Raw genomic sequence first — 22,390 nt, 5'->3', positions numbered from 1 at the left:
TTTTAACAATTTCAATCATCCTAACCCCTGCGAGGTTGAAGCTAAAACAATAATCATAACTGTCTGTATCTGCTGTTGCCATGACAACATCAAGTCCCACAGAGCGATGTCATGCCGATCGGGTCTCTCCCTGTAGCACGGTTATCTCCCGTGAAGCTCGGAGGCAATCTGGAGGGCCTCTGGGGCGCGTGTGAGCGTCGGAGGCGGCGGTCCGGGTAGAGGCTGTTGTCAAAGGGCTTGCGGTGGACACAGAGGACATGGGTCTTTAGGTTGCCCTTCTGGGAGGCGCTGTAGGGACAGTACCTGCACTGGAATGGCTTCCGAGCTGGGAAAGACAAAGAACAGAGAAAAAAGGCTTAATACTAATACTCAAGAGTCTCTTCATTAAAAAGCATGGTGAAAATAAGAGATTGAATTCTGATCACAAATTCTGATCACCCTTTATTCAGGATGACAGTGTAAAGACAGGAAAGATGGGGGGTGACACACAGCAAAGGGCCGCAGGCCGGATTCGATTCTGCTGCGAAGGCCTCCGCCTACACAAGGCGCACGACACGCCCTCACTGGGTGAGCTAGATTTTGCCCCAAAGAAGTATCTTTATAATTCTGGATATTAAATATGATTTTTTTGCAAGTCATGTTTCCAGTGTTGGCAGGTGAGGCTTTAAACTTTGCCACAGCCGCTGAAATTCCAGGGAGGGACGTCAAACCACACACTTCCAATGATGTTTCAATGGGGCTCAAACTGGTTTCCTATTAGTAATAGGGTGCCACAGTCACTGCGGTTCTGTAGAAAAATGTCTAAATAAAATAAAAACTGGGACGCTGATGTGGACTCATAACAACAGTTTGCACTTTCTAGCGCTTCACCTTTACCGTAACACTGTGACACTTCATGGGCTGACAGGTTTTTATGAAAAGGCAAGCAAGTTCTGATTCAATGAAACATATTTCCTGCTCACACACACACACACACACACACACACACACAAATAAACACACACAAGTGTTGAGTTGAGGAATGACATATGTCTGCAGCTGGGAGGCAAGGCATGCCAAAACTTCCTGTCTGTCTCTCTCTGGAGCGCTACATAAAACCACGACGAATAATGTGAACCTACGTGACACAGCACAGAGTATAACTATGAGATACAAACAACGAAGCATGCTGTTAATAGCTTCCGGAAGTTTACCTGACCTCAATAAAAATCAGTAAGACACCAACGCCCAAAGGTGCTGCTAAGATCAAAACAAAAAACTGTGCTGGATGACTCATTTACCTGTCTACCTAGACAGCCATGTGTCCTTGTTCAACGCTGAGCTATTTTTGTGATGTTACCTCATATAATGACTTTCTCTTTTCCCCTCTGTCTAACACTTTAATGTGCTTTTCTGTGATTCATGGTTACAGTAAACCATTATGTGCTGATGTCATTTGACATCACTTCCCAAAAACTGAGGGCTGTCTCAGCCTTTTCACCCCACCCTCGCCTCTTCCTCTCCGTCATGTTCCTCATCAGAGCCGAGACAGCTGTACGCAGCTGAACACTCGCTCTCGCATCTACATAAAAAAGGTGTTTTTGGGGGGGAAAGTGGGAAAACTCACAGACGGTGGGAGCAATAAAAGGTAATGCTCCATCTGTTGGTGTATAATAACCTGATGGCTGTAAAGGACACACACACACACACACACACACACACACACACAGCTATTCACCAACAGTCAGAGAGAGGATGAGGCCTGACACATGAATATCATCAGGGTGGCACAGAGGGTTGTGTGTGTGAGAGAGAGAGAAAGAGAGAGAGAGAGAGAGAGAGAGAGAGAGAGAGAGAGAGAGAGAGAGAGATTTAGTCTTCTACTTCATGTGTTTTTTCCTGTTTTTTGTTGGTTTGCTTCTGTCTTTGTTGTCTTTCTCACATTTGACACTAGAGATTTTACTAAATATTGCTATACTGTTGTTGCTTTCCTGTTTTTTAATCTTAAATGTATATATTTTAGTTTACTCAATGGATTGTATGTATGCATTTCTTCTCACATTATTATCCTTGACGCTTTGGCAATATTGTTCTTTCTGACATTCATGCCAATGAAACAATTTGAATTGAATTGAGAGAGAGAGAGAGAGAAAGAGAGAGAGAAGTCTTATTGAGTGAGGGAGGGTCAGCAGTCTGGGAGGAACAATAGTAAAAGAAAAGCTTTGTCAAAATCCAGGTATTTTGTGATGTTAAAACTCAACATGTCAACTTCTCTAATTCAATGGAAGTGGACAAACAGTAAAAAAAAAAAAAAAAGGGTGGACAGAAAGATAATAAACATTTCTGGTTTTGGACATCTTGTGATCTCTCTTAATATTCCTTATTACATTGCTGTCTAAATAAGCATGTAGAGAACTGAAAAATGTTACACATCCGTTGTAACTGGAGAGACTGAACAGATTTCCCTCAATCTTGTTAATATCTTGTAAATGCACTCAGACAAAGTGAACAATCCCATAGCCCATTATGCTTTCATAAAGTCAGTTAATAATAAGCCAAAAGGTCTCAGCTCTACATCTCAGTCGCTTGTTGCCCTGCTTGTCTCCTCCCCCCCCCTTGTCCCTATCGTCTTTCTTTCTCTCCCTCCTCGTCTCCCTGGGTCTGCTGTTCTTTCTTCCCTCCCACCAGAGGAGAAAGGAGGTCCAAGAGAGGGCAACCTCCAAATAAGTTCCATTAATCACAGGCCACAGCCTAATGTAACTAATATTTTACAATTAGAGAAGACAGCAGTGGGCTCGGAGCCATCCATCCCTTCACCACATGATCCCCCATTCAAAGGCTGCCTGAGCCACAGCTTCAGACATGCCACACACACACACACACACACACACACACGTACACATAAACGTAGACATACACAAATGCACAAATAGACCGGACAGGAAATGAGAGGGGTGGGATTGTGTGGTGTTGATAGAAAGAGTAAAGGAAGAAAAACAGAATGAGCGATTACTGACTTTGGACTGAATGATAGTGATATTGGACTGTATTAAAAGGACAGTTCTGGTTTACTACAACTTGGGCTTTATGTAATCTTGGCCATCATTTGCATCTGTTATGATATCATTATACTCACCAAAGTAATTGCTGAGATCTGGGAACACGGCAACATCACTATAACGAAGTCAGACAAGAAACACGGGCAGTCAGACAATCAGACAGATCGTAAACAAGCTAACAGTACAGCCAGATTATCGAAGGAAAAGCACAGGAAACGTGTGCGCACATAACTATAGCATGGATGCTAGGTCAAAGATGAGCCAGGAGGTCAGTCTATATACCGTGATGGATGGTTCTACAATGGATAGTCTAAGTTGTAATTCTAGTGTTCACCTTGTACTTTGTCTTTCAAAAATGCTAAGCTAACCTGATTGTTTGACCACTTGTGTTTCTTGCTTCTTCAGCAAAGTACATAACTCTCTGTCAAACCACAAAGTGCAGTTTTTACTCTTTGGGTCATGGTCAAAATCAAAAATCAAGACATATTGTGTTCATTAGTGCGCTTTAGAGGACTTGTTAGGCAGACTTTTTTAAGTTAAGACAGAGCCTGGCTAGCTGTTTCTCTGTTTCCAAGCTTTAGGCTAGCTACGCTAACCTTCTCCTGGCTGTAGCTTCATATTTAATGGACAACCATAATAAATACTAGTGTATTCTCGTCTAACTGTAAGCAAGAAAGCAAAAAGGTGTTTCCAAAATGTCAAACTATTCCTATAAGTACAAGTTAGTACATTTGTTTACTTCTTTTTGTATTCTCAAAACAGATATTCACTTTTTTAAATAGTATTTCTGCAAATTTTAGACTCTAAATGTATGAAACATTTAACACTTGAGACATTTGGCTTATTTTGTGTCAAAGTAAGGTATCAAAAAATTGATTTTCATAAGGAAACTCAGATATTATATAATGCAATATTAGTGCACATTTGTGTGAGTTGGTACATGTGTATATCTTTGCACCTGCATGCATGTATTCCTGTGTGTGTATATGTTTGTGTGTGTGTGTGTGTGTGTGTGTGTGTGTGTGTGTGTGTGTGTGTGTGTGTGTGTGTGTGTGTGTGTGTGTGTGTGTGTGTGTGTGTGAGCGGTGGGAGTTTGTTGTGTGTCACAGGCTGAGATAATGACCATGATGACAGTGGCGGGGCCGACGGGGGCCAGAGGAGCTGAATGGTGACGGATGACACAGGGCTGAGCTCTGATGGCACACAGACAGTGAGTGATGACTGCACATCCTTCCCAGCGCTCCACCCTTCATTATCTCTATGGGGAGAAGCACGGCACAAAGGCAGGCCGCGCTGCCCTCTCGCTGCCCTCAAACGACATCTGCTCATGGAGACAGCCATACTACCGCTCCTCTTTCACCTCGCTGTCGCTCCATCTATCTCCATCTATGGTGATCTTTCTCGCTCCTTTTCTCTCTCCTTTTTCTCTCACTCTCTGTCACCCTCTCCGCGGAGGGTACACACAGGTCAGACAATGAGATAATGACTCACCCCTTTCAACCTTTCAAAATCAGGGCTTTTTCTTTCTCTCTGTCCTCCTGTTGTTCGTTCATTCTTAATCTTCTCGTTATCGATCTTCTCATATTCGTTTGTTCTCATGCGTCTGAGAGGCCTGATCTGATGTCACAGAAGACACAGCGTGGTTTAGTTAAGCAGTTAACTGGTTGAAAGTTGGATAATACTCTAAACCTCAAGGCATCCAATATGTGACCATATGTTTTCTCAAAAATAGTTGTGCCAAATTGTGAAAAATTGTAAGCAAGCCATAATACCTGGTCCAGAAATATGAAGAGGCTTTCCCACAGCATAACTATTGGAGTGGTAAATGTTGCCATCTAGTGGTTCAGTCAATGCAGTGCAGAGATAGGAGTTTTTGTTTAAAACACTAGGGAGGTCTCAGTGAGACTAATGAGCATGCAGACAGGTTCAACCAGAGGTCACCATCTGGCCAATTACCACTGCTGGCACATTGGAGCCGACCTGAACTGTCATCACAAACACATCACTCCATGTCCAAACTGCCCGGCAATATGTCACCATGCCACTCGACGTGCCACACAGTATGGAGAGGATGGGGGCAACAGGAGACAGCCCCATGACAAAGCCACCTGGTCAGCACTGCAGACAGGACAGGCTGCCGGGCCACCTGCTTAGCTCACTTTTTAGAGGACATTCGATAGACTCTCAATGTCAGTTACTCGTCTCAATGTCCAGTTTGACTGACAGGTGTTTATTGTGTGTATGATAACTACCTCCTCAGGGAGCGAAAGAAATATGTGCAGGATCAATCTGCAGCAGTGAAAAAGGCACGGGATGCTTGAAATGACATCAAGCAGAGAACAAATACATTGATCAGACTGCTGAGAAACGCAAGCAATAGTCACAGTATTTATATCTGCTGTATGCTTTAGGCTAAAAAGTGGTTTAATGATGCCAACTGTTCATGGGTTTTCAAAGGATTTCAAAACATTAGGTTTGCTCAAAACGGCCAGCCTTTCTAAATGCGATCTATTTTCGTAACTCAAACGGCGGTATACGCAATCAAAGCAAGAGCCAAACACGAACGTGCGATGGCCATGACAGGAGTTGAAGGATAGGGGTGCATTTCGGGATAGTATAATAACCATCTGTACAATCAAATAGAAAACTACATCTTGCTGTTAGAATTATAAAGAAAGGAAACAGATGTTAATCCCTAATGGAGTTGACAGGCACTTTCCTGTCTTTCACATGAACATATTGAGTTTCTGAATAAGAAGGGGATCAGAGGGAAGGTGTATCATGTTGCACTCATAATACATGCATATCAAAGACCCCAGCTGTTGGATTCCCTCTCTTGAGAGACAGCATTATTAAATCTGCACTCAGCAAGCATATCACACCAGCACAAGAGCTTAAGCCTTTCCATCAGTTGGCTTCCATTGGCTTGGGTGATTTGTAACCTATCACACAAGGAGATTATATCATCGTTTAAAGTGTAGGGGTAATCAGTGCCACACACCTGTGTCTTCTTTAGTCCCTATTTGAGATCACAGATACAATCTGGGAAGGGAAAAAAAAAAAAAAAACTAAAGTGCTATAAGTATAAAGGAAGTGTGTTGTTTATAATTGGCATGATTTATTCACACACTCACACTCACTCTGCACACTTCTTCTGTCAGGTGATGAGGCTGGAGACACTGTCAAAAACTTTTAGATTTTTAAAGCAGCATCATTGTGGCTAACAATGGCAGGCATGCTAGTTAGCCACTTATATTTAGAATTAAGTTGAACAATTGTAATATTGTTATATGGCCATCTGCAGTGGTATATCACATGCAGATGGGGTGGTACAAAGCATCTGAAAGGAGATAACTAGATGGACCTGCCTTTGTCCACTAGGTGGCAATATATACTTTCAAATCTGAAGGGAGCCATGGTTATGTCTTGATAACAGTGACAGCTGCATTTAACATACATGATATAGAAGCAGATGCTCACCTGATGCAACATCTTTCTCCATCTTCCCCCCATCGTTCAGACTGGCTTTGTGTGCGCTGGTAGGTGCGCTGCTCAGGTTCCCCTGGGATCTGAGGTAGGAGAGCAGGCCACCCTTATGCTGGAGGGGGTCTGCCTGTCCTGGAGCCAAGTTCTCCAGAGAGGAGATGGGACATTCAGCCACAGCTCGGCCCCAAGTTCCCGGTGTGTCGTGCTTCTTCTCGCCAGGACTCTGGAAATCCGCATTTGCCAGCTCCTCTGGCTCCAGGATATTATTTTTCAGCATCTTCCACATGGCAGCATCATCATTTTCGTCCTCCCCCCCTTGCTCGGATTGCTCAAATTCCCCTTCACCGCCGTGACCTGTGGAGCTGGCATTCTGTGTGTTTATCTCTTCTTTTGTTCCCTGCACCAAAAGGTCACACTGATATACCGGTTTCACATCGAGCTCAGCTGCGGCATTAGAGTAACTTTTTAGCCGGCGGGTAATGGAGGAGGAGAGTCTGTTACTAAAAACGCCAGACATCTGTACCAGTACAGCAGGAGACATGCCTGAATGAGACATGACCGACTCTGGCCTGACAGACAAATCTAAAGGCTCATACTGGGACTTCCTGGTGTGAGCAGCTAGAGGGCCGTCCACATCTGCATCTTTGTCACTTGACTGCTTGTTGATGAGCAGGGCGCTATCACCGTGGCTCTCCAGACCAAGGTAGTGGGCTGGGCTCCAGTCTTCCCCGGATCTAGGTCTGAGCTTGGGGTTGGGGTTGGGGCTGGAGCTGCTGCTGCTGCTGGTGGGCTGCAGTGGAGAAGAAAGATCCCTGCTTGCTTGCCAGTGGGGGAAGTGGTAGCGATCCAGGTGGAAGCCAAGGGAGGCGGTCTGTGCAGCGGTGTAGTCACTGGAGAGTGGACACCTGTAGACTTTGTCACCTAACACAGACAATAACAGCAGGGACATAATACAATCCAAATCAAATCAGGACAGTATGTGTATATGAGGCATACTGAGCATTCTGTTCAGAGAAAAGTATGTACCAACAACTGTCATCTAAACATGAAAAATGTTGCACTCCCACACCAGGCTGAGTTGAATGATTTAAGCGCTGCCCTGCAGTAAATCAAGCTTGTAATCAGCTTTCAGCTCCAGTGATCCATCATTTTGCAGTATGGACGCCACCACCATGTGCAATAAATACACCCAAAGATGTTAACACCAAACAAGATTCTTCCAGAAATAATAAACAGTCAAATTCAAAGCAACTAGAAGAAGGCAGATGTCGCAGACAAGAACCCCATTCCATCAAAACCAGTAAGTGGGTTTTCCAGTCAGAAATAACGAAGTCCAACATGTGAGCAGTTCTGATTAACCGCGCCATTCACTGGTGCTGAGTTTATTTTTGCTTCACACTTGAAAAATGGTGTGCTGGAACCATAATTCAAAAAGTACAAAGTGTATTATTGTGGGAAATGACAAAGGGTAATTTTTCCTCCTTTTAGCAAGAGAAAAATGTCCGTCTGGAAACAACATTTGATGGTGCTCTCCATAACTTTTAATTAAAGGTAATGTAAATGTCTTCTTCCCTCTGTTTACCTACAATTTAATCATTATGGCTATCACAGAAACTCCCTCCAGGGTTAAACACACTCCCTGTGACCATTTGGAGTTAGTGATTGTCTGAGACCTCAGCTTTGCACTGTCTTTAAACAGCCCAGCTGTTTCCCTGCCATTCCAATTACAGTAAAAGTCATCCGACGCCATTAAGCCACAAATATTGGCAGTTTATTGCCCAACACTCTCCTGGCATTTGAAGGTCAGGTCATACATTATACTGTGTCTTTTAGGGATGCGTCTGGGATAGGGAGATAAACCCACCACCATTAATTTAATTCTATGCATATTGATGCCTTATTGTTCTTCTTTAATAGACTAATATCTGAGTTATAACAGTGATTCATCCACGCTAGAGAAATATCAATTTCATACACCTCAAAATCTGACCCTGAGATAATTCTCCGAGGCAAATCTAAATCTAATGATGTGTGGTTGCTACCTTACTTTGTTTCCAACTTTAATAGACCATAGTAGGGTGAAGGGTAGTAAAAAGCAGGGCTGTTTTGGACTATTTCAAATCTACAAAACCATAAAATAACACCCACACATTGCCTAAATAGAGCTGAAACTAATGAAATTGAAAAATCGCTGCTGAAATGGCAAATCGGTGCCCCGGAACAGAAGGCAGTCACCTCTGTATGTACCGTATATGGGTTATACTATATATGTGAGTGTGTGTGTGTGTCTACAGTGTGTCTGATTTAATGTCTGCGTACATTGAATGTGCATGGCGACTTGAGTGGGTGTGCAAGAGCGGGAAAGAGACTCCAACAGTGCCACACCCTTGTCTCCAGTAACAGACACAAAAATCTAAACAGCTTAATGGAACTCTTTCAGACACGCCATATATCTCAATTATTCTGTGGCTTAAATTACGATGACATTACCGGCCAGCTCCGAACGTAGAAAACACATATATCTGACCTCATCTTTCACCATGGACCTTCCTCAACCCATTTACAAGCCTACATGAGAGCTGTAAAACAATACAAAGAATGAAGACTCTGCCTCTTTTCCTCTTCCTTTGGATGGGTGCCATCTTTGTGATTGCCTGGTTCATGCTAACTTAATCAGTTTAAGATTTACTCACACTGCCGAGGTTCACATTATGTGAGGGGAGTAATTTTAGAGCTTAGATTTATCAACCAAAACTCCAATTACTGCATCATTACAAACCCCAGCCTCTCTCACCTAACACAGAGCATCTAATGAAGTGATGCGTATGAGTTATCCGCCCTTACTGGATGTGCAAGGCGGGGGAACAAGGTAAATAAATAAATAAATGCCTCAAGTGAGGCGTGTCTACGGAAAAAAGCATGCAGTTGGGTTTGGACGAGTGATTCATTTCATATGGAAATAGGCTTTAAGATTTACAACCACGCATCACCGTCAATGCAATCCCAGGCTCCCATACTATATGCTTACATAGGCATTTGGCAGTTATATTGTAGATATCAAACTCTATATAAAGTGAGGTTTTGGCTCTTTCTATATGTGCAATCAAGCACCTGAAATGCAAAGCAGAGATACATGGCGGCTGGTTTGGTTTAAGATGAAACAGAGTGAGAGGGAGAGAGTCACACACAAGACTGGTGAGAAAAACAGGGGCACCAGATGTTCTTTGATGTTTATAATAGCATATATTATTAATATTAATTAGACCACATAGTCAATGACGCATTTGGGACGTTTCCAAGTCAATTAAGCCAAATGGCATTCAGGAGACGGTGGAACAATATTTCAAGGCAGGTGTTCAGAACTCCCTGGGTAAATCTTTTTATCTGCATGCTAGGGAAACAAGCATTTTGAGCTTAATTTGAGCCTCATATCTGCAATAATAATTAAAAAGAGGATTAAAAGACAGAAGTGAGAGGGAGACGGAAAAGCCAACAGGTAATCAGTTTAGACAAACCAGTCAGATTGACTGTGATCTCTGAATAAGAGCTGAACTTTGACAAGGACCCGATGGGTTAAAAGACGCTTTTACTGTCAGCAATCACAAAAAAATAGACTGATGTAACTGGAACAGCCAAATTAAAAGTGATACTCTGTGCAGCAGCGTGCTTTATCTATGTTCTATCTATGTATGTCTGGGTAAACCACTGCTCACATTACCATTCACAGTTTTACAGATGCTTGTCATTTCAGGCTCGCTTGGCTGTTCAGAAAAAGAAGTGTAAAAGCAGGGAAAAAGGGACAAAACACATGCGGGGACGACATCATTACATGGTGTCTGCTCACTGACCTTGAGGTTAAGAGTATTGAATGGGACTAATTAATAACTGTCAGAGCATTTTATGTTCGTTAGGCATGTTTTTATTCTGAGCGGGGCTCTAACTGGCCCAATGTAGGTCAGAGGCCCGAAGCATGCACCCTCCATTAGTTTATCATTTTTTTAAAAAGAGTTGTAAGTCTAAATCTCAGATTATAATTAAAGTCAACGTGCATTTTCAAATCTGTCCTGATGAGATATTGAGAGAAGTAATTTGTAACACGCGCCTTCTATTGAAATCAAAGCGTGATTTAAGATGCCGGGTATTTGTAGTTAAACATCTAAATCCAGCACTGTATCTGGATGTATCGAGCAAAGAAGCCGTCTCTCACCCTGACAGCCATGACTGTACTATATTTGCTATCCATATTGAGAACATCAATAACTTCATGACCACCATAGGCTGACTATGAATAATGCAGCCAGTAATTCTGGACTAATCAATGTTCCTCAAGCTGAACATCTGGCAGTGGTAATTCTTCCTCAGCATCTTCGCTCTCCTGAATTAGAAAACACTCGCTCTCTCCCGCTCTCTTCCTCCACGTCCAGCCATCGAGACAGACAGACTTGATCAGTTACAACCCCCCCACCTCTGAAAAAACTTATCCCTGTTATTAAACCCTCATCAAGTGGTGCGTGTTCTCCATATGTGTAGGATTTACCTATCTGTCCCGCAGCAGACCTGTGTGTTGAGACAGGGCCAGCAGCGTGTGATTGTGTTAATTAATCTGTCATTGTGAGCGCAGGGAGCAGCTGCAGAGGTCTCTGGGATATATTGTCAGAGCTAAACAATGCGGTGCTAAGCCCCCAGAGTGAGTCTACCATTACACAAGACTAAGAACAGAGAGGAGAGGAGGAGAGGGGGAGAGAGAGCCTGCCGGATCCATCATTGACTAAAGCAATGACGCCTGACCTTTACAATGAATTAGTTTCCATGCTTAATATTGACTGAAATTAGAGTCTGATACTGAATGTGCCATCCCAGAACTGGGTGCACTCAAATCCTCAGCAAGCCAGCTATCATAAATGTTTCTGGAAGTGACACCGTATGGTCTTGGAGATAGGGGAGAAGAGGGAAAGTAAAAACAACAGAGCCTGAACATTTCTTAAAGAGCAACCAGAGAGGGATTTGGCCATAAACGGCAAGAATTTACATGTAAATATGCAGATACCAGTATGTGTGTACAATATGGAAACAAAACATCTAATGAGATTAAACCTGATCCATTTATCTCTGCTATACGGCCATCCTTTAAAAGGATGCTGGATCAAATCCCACAGGAGAGCATCAGACTTGGATGCACACAACAACGCGGTACTCCAATGGAAAAATAACCATAAGCTATGAAGAAACAGAAGAAAAGTTTGGATTTATTTTTCTTCTCTTAACAACGCTGTTAAAGCAGTAATTCAGGCTCATGATAACATGTTAGCAGGATGCCATGACAAGAAAGGCATTTACCCAGAGAGCCAAATCATCCGAATCACCAGGTGGAACAGAAGACTATCAATAAAAATACCAGGTGGTAGATCAAATCATAAAAATCACTGGGTGGTATATATCAAATCATTAAAAACACCAGATGGCATGCATTAACATCTTGTGCCCCCGTAGGCAAGGGGTGGGGATGTGACAGATATAAAATAGAGGGTACTAATTATCCCTACAATTCAACATGATGCCATTATCTTTAAAAAGAAGACAAAGTCCTTGTGGATGACAGTAATATCTGTGGTGGTGGAGCTGACCCTGCGCTAGACGTCCACCTACACTAAGTGGGAAGTAAATTGTGAGGCAACAGCTGTCACTTAGCTACTTTATATTTAAATTTAGTTTTTGGAGAAACGATTACGAGATGCAAGAATTGGATCCCTTGTTTTGTTATTCTAAGCAGATTTTAATTGGTGCGCAGAAATAAGGGCTGTCTGTAAGACATCGCACTTCATATCAATTCTCAGAATGGAAACATGTGATCCCGCGAAATAACTGAAATATTTTATGCACATATGTTACTTCCATAAAGTTGGGGGAAGAGACAGATTGGACTTCATGTAAACCTTAGGGTTCAAATTCAGGCTCTCTTCATGCATTTCCTGTGTACCCTTCTACTCTCAATTAAAAATGCAGTAAAAATTAAAATTAGGTTTTAAAAAAAAGATTATTCAAAATCAAATCAGCAGAGGAACAGATGTTTGACTTTTAATTCCTAGTATGAGTCGAGCTCCATGTACTACCTTTCATAACGCAACTGAATAGTGTGATTCATTAGACCCTGATGACATCATCAGGGTTATTTTTGTCAAACTTTGGAAAGATCCCTCCAGAGGAACTAAGACATTATCCTGCTGTCCTCACAGGCTGCGTAGTACGTCTCATGTCAAGTAAACTGACTTGTAATAACAGTCTTAAATGAAGCTAAACTTTTTTAATGATGCAGTTTGCACTGTTACTGAGCACTTTATCCACATTAGAATATTTATTACCCACTTTGTATAAGAGTGGGGCAAGTTGTGTTTTTATGTTATGGTTAGAATGTGCTTGCAGGAAAGATGAGAGCGTGTTTGCTGTGAATGATGGGTGAGATGTTCTTGTTATGTGTGTGTGTGTGTGTGTGTGTTACAATAATGACCCACCTTACCAGAGTGGCTCTACAATTGCATCATACTTAAATGTAATGACAATAAAGGCATTCCAATTCCAACTGAAATATGATGAAACATGTCAAATCCTTCATTTAATAGACTCTTTAACAAGATCTTAAAATAGAGCTGTCCTTGACTGAGTTACCTGTAGCTGGAGAAGAAGATTGTGGTCGATGGTCGAGGCCACTGCCAGAGTGGGTGCTCCCCATCTCTGGCCCGGGATGACTCACGCTGCCTGGGCTACCGGGTCTGCTGATGGCCTTAGTGTCCGGGTCACCAAGACACCCATCGTCTACAGGGAGACATCTCTCAGTCAGGTAGGAGGAGCATTGCTGGTCTTTAGGACCGAAGATTTGCTGTTCAACAGGCAGCCCTGGTGTCATGATCTGCCAGCCTGGGTAGCTGCTGCTGCTGCTGAGTGTATCTCTGTTGGCCATGACCTTCTGCAGGTATTCCATGCTAGTGGAGCTCAGTGGAGGGTGGAGATGATTTAAACCTAGCAAATAGGAGCTATCTGCATCTGTCAAAGGGCCTGGACCTGAGGAAATCATCCTCCCTAACATCTCTCTAACTTTCATGTCAACGCCCGCTGTGGCAAGTATTTGGTTGTAATCTTGACGATCGGCTCTCTCAGCCGTGAGGAACCTGTTGTGAATGCGGGTGATGTACTGCGAGTAGAGGGTGCTCTGGTGGTCTTGTGATGGGTTGTTCATGTTAGTGCAGGTGTCATGCTCAGCAGGGAGATTACGCTTAGCAGCCAGCTTATTGAGGTGGACCTTCATGTGGTTCTTGAGAAACCAGGGTTCTTTGAAACGACGGCCACAGATTTGACAGCAGTGCTCAAAGGAGTCCTTGTGTTTCCTCATGTGACCCTTCAGGAACCAGGCCTGGCTGAAGGTCTGGCCGCACACCTCGCAGGGGAATTCGCCAGCGGGCTTCTTCTTGTCACCGGCCCCCGTCGCAGGCTTCTGCCCTAAGCCCGAATCCGCAGTTATGTGCGCCATCTCAACGTGTCCGATCAGCTCCTCCTCCTGCGAGGCTGCAAACTCGCACAAGGTGCATTTATAAGGTTTGTGCAGGATCCTGATGTGGCGCTCAAGCTCCTGCTGCTTCCTGAACTTTCCCTTACAGAATGAGCAGCGGAAACCAATGGGTTGGGGCTGGATGTGATCATCGGGGATGGGAGTCGCCTTAGGGGATGTGGATGCGTGCGGCAGGCTCTTTGTAGCACCAGAGTTAGTTAAGAATGGGGGTTGTGTCGGGACAGTCTGCAACAGTTGGGGCTTTTGAAGTTGGTTTATAATCAATGTTTGCTGTTGGCTAACATGACCAGCTCGCGTCTGCCTGTCCCTGAGTATCGCCCTTTCCTCAAGCTCATGAAGCAATCTATTCTCCTCCCTAATTCGCCCACGGCCTTTACCCAGAATGCCTTGCTTGTGAGTACGGAGGTGTATCTTCAGGTTGCCCTTCTGTGCAGCCCTGTGGTCGCAGTATGGGCACTTGAATGGCTTCTCGCCGGTGTGTGTGCGCATGTGAAGGGAAAGGATGCTGTTGAAGCGGAAGCGCTTGCCACACAACGGGCAGGGATACTTCCTGTTCTTGCGGCTGTCCTGTTCCTGGGTGGAATTCCCCTGGGAGGCGATGCTTTGATTGGTGACTCTCAAGAACTGGGAAAGCTCTGCTCTCCCGTTCATACTGCTGAGAATCCTTGCGTCCATGATTTGATTGGCCAGAAGCGCCATCTGGCTCCTAATTGGGTGGGTGGACAGGGTAATGAGGCTGTCCTTTCAGAGACCGGCTGATGTTACAGTACGGTGGTCAGAGGTGTCTGTGTGGGACGGTCGGAAGGTTAGCAGTGAACTGTATGCTGACTGTTTGCACTCATTCAGCTGAAACAGGATGTGGATTCATGCTGCTCGGATGAAATGTCTGTTTGTTGTGGCTCAGACCTAAAGAAAAAACAAAAGGAACATTAAGTGCATTCGAATTCTGCGAAAACAAATAAATTATTCAAATGTTAATTTCCCCCTCAGAAACCCCAAGAACAGGTGAGTATAGTATAATGTCAGTGGGGCTCTCAGCTGTCAATTAACGGTGTAAATTTCTACTTTTGCAGCTGCTATATAATGCCAATGATGCACCACAAATAGGTCAGGAAATGGAGCAAAGTAGGTTCTGACTCTCGTCATCCTGTGTTAATGTATACCTGTGGTTTTAGATTATTGTTGAAGACCGTGAAAATGCTGATTAAGTGTAACCACAAAGGCTTCCTCAACAAATATCTCATCTTTACTAAAGGGTAAGGTGGAAATCTTTGTCTTGATCTTATTTTGTACTGACACACAATACCAAGGCAGCACAAACATCAAAGACTGTCTGCTTTCATTGCCCTTCCTTTTGCATTTCACAAATCTATGCTTTACAAAAAAAAAAGAAAAAAAGATTAAAGTAAAAAGTGTTTACGCTTTTTCAGCAGGTCTATTGCATATTTGAATAAAAACCTTTACCAGGATAATTATGTCACGGGAGTACTAAGCTAAATAAACAACTTCATGATGCAAAATGCTAACTAAAGTTAAAGGAAGAATATCCAAATGGAAAGATAAAATATGCTTCACTTCTCTCCGGCCCAGCTTCCTTTTTTTTTTTTTTTTTTTTAATTAAACTGCCGCAGCAAAACAAAGCTTCAAATTCACATCGTGCTACAATGGTAGAGGTCACATAAGTGAGCTCTGCACAACTCTAGTGCAGTACCAAAGGGCACAGAACAAAGCCCGCACTGTCCACACTGAATTAACACAGGCTTACATCATCCTGGACTGCAACCTCAGTCAGTCATGAAAATGATGTACACAAAACCACACAGATAAAAAGCTGGCAGGCTGGCGTGAGTAGTGTGTGTGTGTTTGTGTTTGTGTGTGTGTGTGTGTGTGTGTGTGTGTGTGTGAGCAGTGTGTCTGCTCTGAGCTGTAGATCAGAAATGAATGCAGCCATATGGTACTGACCTAACCCTATCTGACATGAGTCATGACTGAAAAGTTATGTTATAATATAGTGGATCCACTTCATTCTTCTTAAACTGGTATTCCTTAGCACTCATAATAAAACTACCAAAAAGGGGGGGGGGTAGCAACACCCCCCTCCCACCACCCATTATCACGGATTACGGTCATTTTGAGCTATTATCGCATTTGCCTCTATTAATGTCATTGCCGTACTGTAGCCTTGGATGTAGTGTATCCAATTTGAAGTCTGCGCCCAATCAATAAAGATCGATCAAACTCAACTTTAAATGGCTATGCGTCTGCAGCATCAAATAACTTTGACTGCTGCATAAATGTGTGTGCATTACTTTTCTTCAGCAATGCACATGTGCTCTTTCTTACCTGTCTTTCACAGCTAGCTAGCAGAAAGCATGAGTAAGGCAATTAATAAGAGAGTCGCCAAAGCTGCAAACAATCTTATTCGTAATCAAGACAACCACTAGATTTAATGTAAAGGCCTCCAAATAAAACCTCGGAGACTCAGAGCCACCTGCTGCTGCTGTTGCCTATAGACCCAAAAACCCAAAACCACACAGATTAAGAGCTGACATGCCTGCACCCATGGCTGGTATGAGCCACCTGTCTGCTCTGCACCCAGATCAATGTAGGTATACAGCCCTGACCTAATCATATCTGACAGGAAGAAAGTGAGCGAATGATATTAGCATACACTTGAGCCAGTTAAATTTAAAGTGGTATTCTTCTGATTAACTAAGCATAAGACGAAGAAGAAGAAGATGAAGGCATAAACCCTTCAATTTGTGCGTGTGTGTGTGTGTGTGTGCTGGTAAGAATTGTTGGAGCAGTATGCAGGGCCATCAGGTGTTTCTCTGTCAGAGTAGATTAGGATCTTTTCAGGTGCACATTGAGAGAGCGCTTGATTGTTATTAAGCATCGTGTCACAGTGGCGCCTCTTAGGTGTGGCCGCGCGTAGACGAACATGGAGCAGGTGTGATTTAGCACAGCCAATAAAAGAAAAAAAAGAAAAAAAGAATGTAACACATACACAATTAAAGCAGCAATCGGCGGAGTGCATTCTGGATGATTTCGGATGTGACAATTTCAAACATTGTTACAGGGTTGTTTTTTTTTACTTCAAACTGACTAAGGATTCTGTACTTTATTATTTAATCTACAGGAGGGTAGAAGTGTAATATTTTTCCTTTATAGTTGCAGCATATTGTCAACTAGGATGGATGGACAATATTGTAAATCCATAGAGAGGTGACACTGGAATGAAATGTATTGATCAGAAGGGCATATTTCATATTTCTTTTTAACAGCAGTTAAAAAGCATTAATAATTTATGTAGATGGTTGAGCTGAAAGCTATATTGAATGCACCACAGAACAGCTACATGAGCCTGCAACCCACATTTATGGTTGCCTGTCTAATGTAACTGAAATTTAAGAATATGCATTATTCGGATTTCTCTCTTCATACGTCATCGTGAACGTGACTTGTAAAAATATCATTCGTTCACACAATAGTGATATGTGATGATAATCTCATGAAAAATGCATCTAATGATCTACACCTCATATGCACTGACGAATGATAGCGTGATGCCATACATATCTCTTGATGTGTTTCTGCCTACTTCCACATCACATAACAAGAGATCATGACTTTCAAAATTGCTGGAATTCCCCGCCTGTCCCAGTTTGCATACAACACAACAACAGTTTGATTCATGATTACAGAGCAGGCTTATGTGCGCACAGTAAAGGCCCCATGCTGTGCATTATGCCCTCAGTGTCTCACTTCACCCACGCACCCACCCAACACATCAAGCAGCCAGCCACCCTGTGGACTGCCCTGTCAGGGGATGAAGAGCCAGTACAAGGAAGAGGGCAGTGGTAACACAGCTGCCCACCGTGACCTGTACAAAAGATAGCACCCATGTACTTTCTGACAGCCAGATTAATGAAACCCTATAGGAGCTTCTCTGTAGGCCCCCCCCCCCCCCCCCCCCCCCCCCCCCCAAAAGCCTGACGGAGACAGAATAGTCTAACCAGCACCATTCATTACTGCGGGAGTAGAGAGCACAGAAAGAGCACACACAGCACTGACAAAGTAGCTCCTTGTGAGTAATAGCTAAAGAACTCATAAAGGAATACATACACATTTGTTGTGGATGCAGTAAATCTATGCCACTCCTTTTACAACTATCAAAAATCTGGCTTGTGCCCTGTGGAAAAATAAATCTGGCGTGCACGTGGTGCAGCGATGATGTGATGTTATTTGGGAGTCAGCTATTTCGTACAGTATGTTCAGTGAAGGTTTTCGATTAATTTTGTTTGTCTCATTCACTAATGCAGATTAGTGGCTGTGAATGCAACGGAGGGGAAAGAAGTTCCTCTGGCGACATACTAAAAGCTACAGGGTATAGGATCTGCAAGTCAGACTGACTACAGCAGGTCAGCTGTGTGAGTACCTGTACGAGTTGGTGGAAAACCCTGCTTCTAATTTACTATTAGTCTTTCATGTGACTGTTCACATCACATTTATGCATACGACAAAGATCTGAAAATGATCATTAACTTACTTGTTCTGTATCATAGCCTCATTACGTTTGCGTGTGTGTGTGTGTGTGTGTGTGTGTGTGTGTGTGTGTTTACCAGCCATATATACACTTTGCATTCATGAGCTCCCTCTGATGCTTTCAATGGCACTAACACAGCGAAGCACAAACAAATATAAATACTGTCTCCTAAACTCATCCTCCACATGCACATCCAAAGACAACCACTCACACATGCCATCTCTCTATCTCAAACACACACGCACACACACACACACACACTCAGACATGTGCATATAGAATGTATTTTAAATCACTAATGTGTAAACAGTTGCTCTTGTTTGCACAGACCACCTGTTCTTCTTGGACACAAACAAAGCTTTGGCGTATGACGGGGTGTGTTAACAGTGTGGGGTGCGTAGGGGATGCCTTGCACAAGAGAAGCCTATCCACATGGTGTAGGCTGCATCAGATGGTTGGGCCCTGCAGGGCGGCAGCCAGCTCCAACAGAACTCACACAGATTTAAAAGAATGACATGTTTTGCCTTCTCGAAAAGTAGAACTCACTGTTGTCACTATATCTTTTTTTTAAGATGCATTTAAAGAGACAGGATCATTTGGCTTTTGCATTGTCTTTTACGTTGCTCAATGTTGGCAAAACTGCAAAGAGATGGCAGACATGGAGGAAATACTAGATGTGTCGACTTTCAGTTGCGAAAAGCACTTGGAGGCACTAAAACAAAAGTCATTAAACGAGTCATCACAAAATCACAGCAGGAGTCTGGTAATGCCACTTACAGTATCTCATTAAGCTATGGCATCTACAGGAGAAAAAAAACTGACAAACAAAGAGCATAATCCAAGGCACATTAACTGGGCTGATAATTCAATGAACTCTCATTTGGCAGCCATCTTGCCCTTATGATGGTCTTTTTTTTTTAGCTGCAGCAGAAGAGCACAGACCCCTCGTGAAGTTCCTCCCTCTTTCTCTCTCTCTCTCTCTTTCTCACACACATATTCTTCCTCTCGATCCCTCTCTCTCTCTTTCCCGCGCTCTCTAAAACAACAAAACATCCACCATTAGACAACGGGGTACCGGCGTAATTAGAAAATGACTTCCTTTGCAATCCTAGCTAAGTAGTTTACACACTGTAATTACAGGGACAAAATCATCTTTTCATCATTTCACTGATTGAGCTCATCAACCCAGTGGGATCCCAGGACTGTACTCAGGCAACATCTGGGCTAAGAGAATTAGCCTTTAGTTTAGCAGGACTTACACAGTGGCAAGCAGCGCAGCTTGAACACCGGACATGGCCGTGGCACACGTCTCTAATTGAGACAGGGGTTGGGGTTTTTTTGGAGAGGGATTGTGTATCAGATCAGATCTTATCAAACAGTTCTCATTTTCCAGAGCATTCACTCCTTTAAATACAATAGGACCCAATTCAGGAGGAGGCCAAAGTCACTTTGCAGTAGCAATCTCTATTTCCCACACTTTCCCAAAAATGCCATATCAAAGTTCTACTCCCCCCTTAGCCGCTCCTGTACTTGTGAATCGAGGCATTGAAGATTGACCTTGGTGCACAACAGCATGCCTTTTCATGGGGCGCTCTGTTTACTCTAATTTTCTGTGTGCCCTGAGCCTTGACTTTCTAACAAACACATGTGGTCGTGGAGTTGAAGGTGAAGTGCTTTGGTTTTCGTCTCTGTCCTGTGGAAGGGCTCCGGCTCCGTGTGTTGGCAACAGAGGCAAGTGTTTAATGTGGCAGCTGTTAGCCTCGTGGATTCTCACTAATCACTCTCTCCTGATTACTCTGATGAGTGTATGATGCTCTTAAATAATCAACCCGCAATGAAAAAAAAAAAAAAAAGAAGAAAAATAATTATCATCATCTCCCTAAGTAGTGCAGCTGCACCCGCCTGCAATAATTACAACTAGAACAGGGCGCCTTCTTTCGTCACTTGCAACCACTTATTATTAAAGATAACGCTAATTGGTGCAGTGGTGGGCGACAATTCTTCATGGGGTTCATCGTAAAAAGCCAAACCTTGAAACTTATGGCACATTAGAGGTCTTAAAGCCAAGGTAAGGTATTAAACATCGCATGCTGAGAGATGCCAATAATCTGAGCCAGGGGAGTAGTAGACGTCCTGTCAGTAGCCCCTTGGTCGCCTTCCTGCCTTGCCCTCACTTCACCCTTCCCCCACTCCCGGTATCAGCCTGGCAGACACAATTAACATTTTCATAAAAACAATTCCCTGCCTCCAATAGTCCAATGTAATTTGTTTTCCATCTCTGTTCATTAATCATTGTTTAAATCGGTGAGCCATCCCCTCCACTCTGCCATCTGCACTCAGCTGTGTTACAGATATGACACCTTCCCCCTTAATGGGAGCTGACAGCCAAGAGAGGAGGCCTGTGGAAAATAGCTTCCTGCATGTGCACTTCCACCTCACATACTGCCAGCAGGTGAGAGAGGTATTTAATGGCTTCTGATTAATCTCCAAGGCAAACAACATTACACTACAATATCATACAGCGTGCAACACAGCATATACACATGCAACACAGCAGAATAAAAAGTGAGAAAAAACAACCAATCCAATAACTAAAGCTCATGCAGATATTCTTTATAACAAAGGCGATGCATTCCACATTTTGTCGAAGTTGTTTGTTTTTTCTCCTCCTCTAGTTAAATTAGTGCAGTGTTCCTACAATATGCTATTGTTTTCCTGGAATTGGGAGCAAGGTTATTAATTATTCACTGTTGTGTTCTCATATGAGGGGGCTATGCTTTTCACTGTATTGCCTCATAGCTCAAATACTTAGGGCCATGGTTATCGGGCAAATTTCACGAGGCAACATCACAGAGGCGTGTTCATCACATGGCAGAACACTTAGGAGATTAAAAGTTTCCTGAAGAGATTTCAGTGATTGAAAAGGTTGCGATTTTGTTTTTTTTGACACAAGTTCAAAGTTCCAGGAGTTCTGCAACAAATCAAATAACTTTCCCCCCCCTCCCCTCCCCTTCCTCCCTTTCAAGGGATGTTAAGCCTACGTCTAGGTTAGCTTAGGCATTTTTGAGTGGAGGAAATCCTTCCCAGTGTGGTTGGTAAGAGGGTGCCAAAAAGTTCATCTGGCCTGTTGATTTCAGCGTGGATTAGAGATATTCAAATCATGAGCCTCATGTTCAAACAAGTGCCTCTATCAGGGGAGAGAGTTGCCAAGCTGAGCTTTGTCATGTAAGCTGTGTGAATTTACTGCAGCATAATGAGAAAGCGTCTGTGGCGCTACATTAAATACAGTTGCATCCACTCACCCTCCCTCTCTCTGATTTCCTCTCAGTTATGATGATAACAATTTCAGATACCCCTCCAGCCTCCGTCCGGGGTGCAGTATCGAAAAAGAAAAAAGGAAACGATGGTGTCACCTGAACATACCCAGGGCCCAATCTTTCATCCGGAACTGTGTCACGGCGGCGCACGCGTGGAGTGGTCCCAGTTGCAAAACGCTTCAGACAAACGCCCCAACTCTTTTTGGGGTGTTTCTAACGAGGACAGCAGCAGCAGTAAATGATGTGTATATTCAAAGCTGAATATTTCATGTTGATTGATCGAACTGACTGCCACCCACCTGCTCCTCCTCGTGTCCCACCGGAGCTGGCATGAGGAGAATTCAGTAATTGAGAAGAGCAGAGCATGGTCTCTCTTTGCACACATATGACAGATGGGGCATCATCGCTTCAAAGGAGAGCATTTGGAAACAGGAGGAAGGGG

At 43.4% G+C, this 22,390-nt stretch overlaps 1 protein-coding gene across 1 annotated transcript; it reads right to left on the bottom strand.

The window, feature by feature from the left end:
• LOC116693559 (zinc finger protein 536) lies at positions 1 to 15,231 on the bottom strand. Its single transcript, XM_032522575.1, has 4 exons — positions 15,223 to 15,231; positions 13,188 to 14,826; positions 6,519 to 7,445; positions 1 to 325 (listed from the first exon to the last, which is right to left on the bottom strand). Exons 1-4 carry the CDS (start codon positions 15,229 to 15,231, stop codon positions 90 to 92), a joined length of 2,811 nt encoding a protein of 936 aa, XP_032378466.1. The 3' UTR covers positions 1 to 89.
• Between the last annotated feature and the right edge of the window lie 7,159 nt (positions 15,232 to 22,390).

This window comes from Etheostoma spectabile, chromosome 8, assembly GCF_008692095.1.
Source record: "Etheostoma spectabile isolate EspeVRDwgs_2016 chromosome 8, UIUC_Espe_1.0, whole genome shotgun sequence".
Taxonomy (NCBI): domain Eukaryota; kingdom Metazoa; phylum Chordata; class Actinopteri; order Perciformes; family Percidae; genus Etheostoma; species Etheostoma spectabile.
This window is presented reverse-complemented; position numbering and strand designations above follow the sequence as displayed.

Coding starts and splice junctions, on each gene's coding strand:
- LOC116693559 (XM_032522575.1), bottom strand. Junction 7,446..13,187: donor ATCTTCTTCTCCAGCTACAG/GTAACTCAGTCA, acceptor TGTCTGTGTTAG/GTGACAAAGTCTACAGGTGT. Junction 326..6,518: donor GGAGAAAGATGTTGCATCAG/GTGAGCATCTGC, acceptor TGTCTTTCCCAG/CTCGGAAGCCATTCCAGTGC.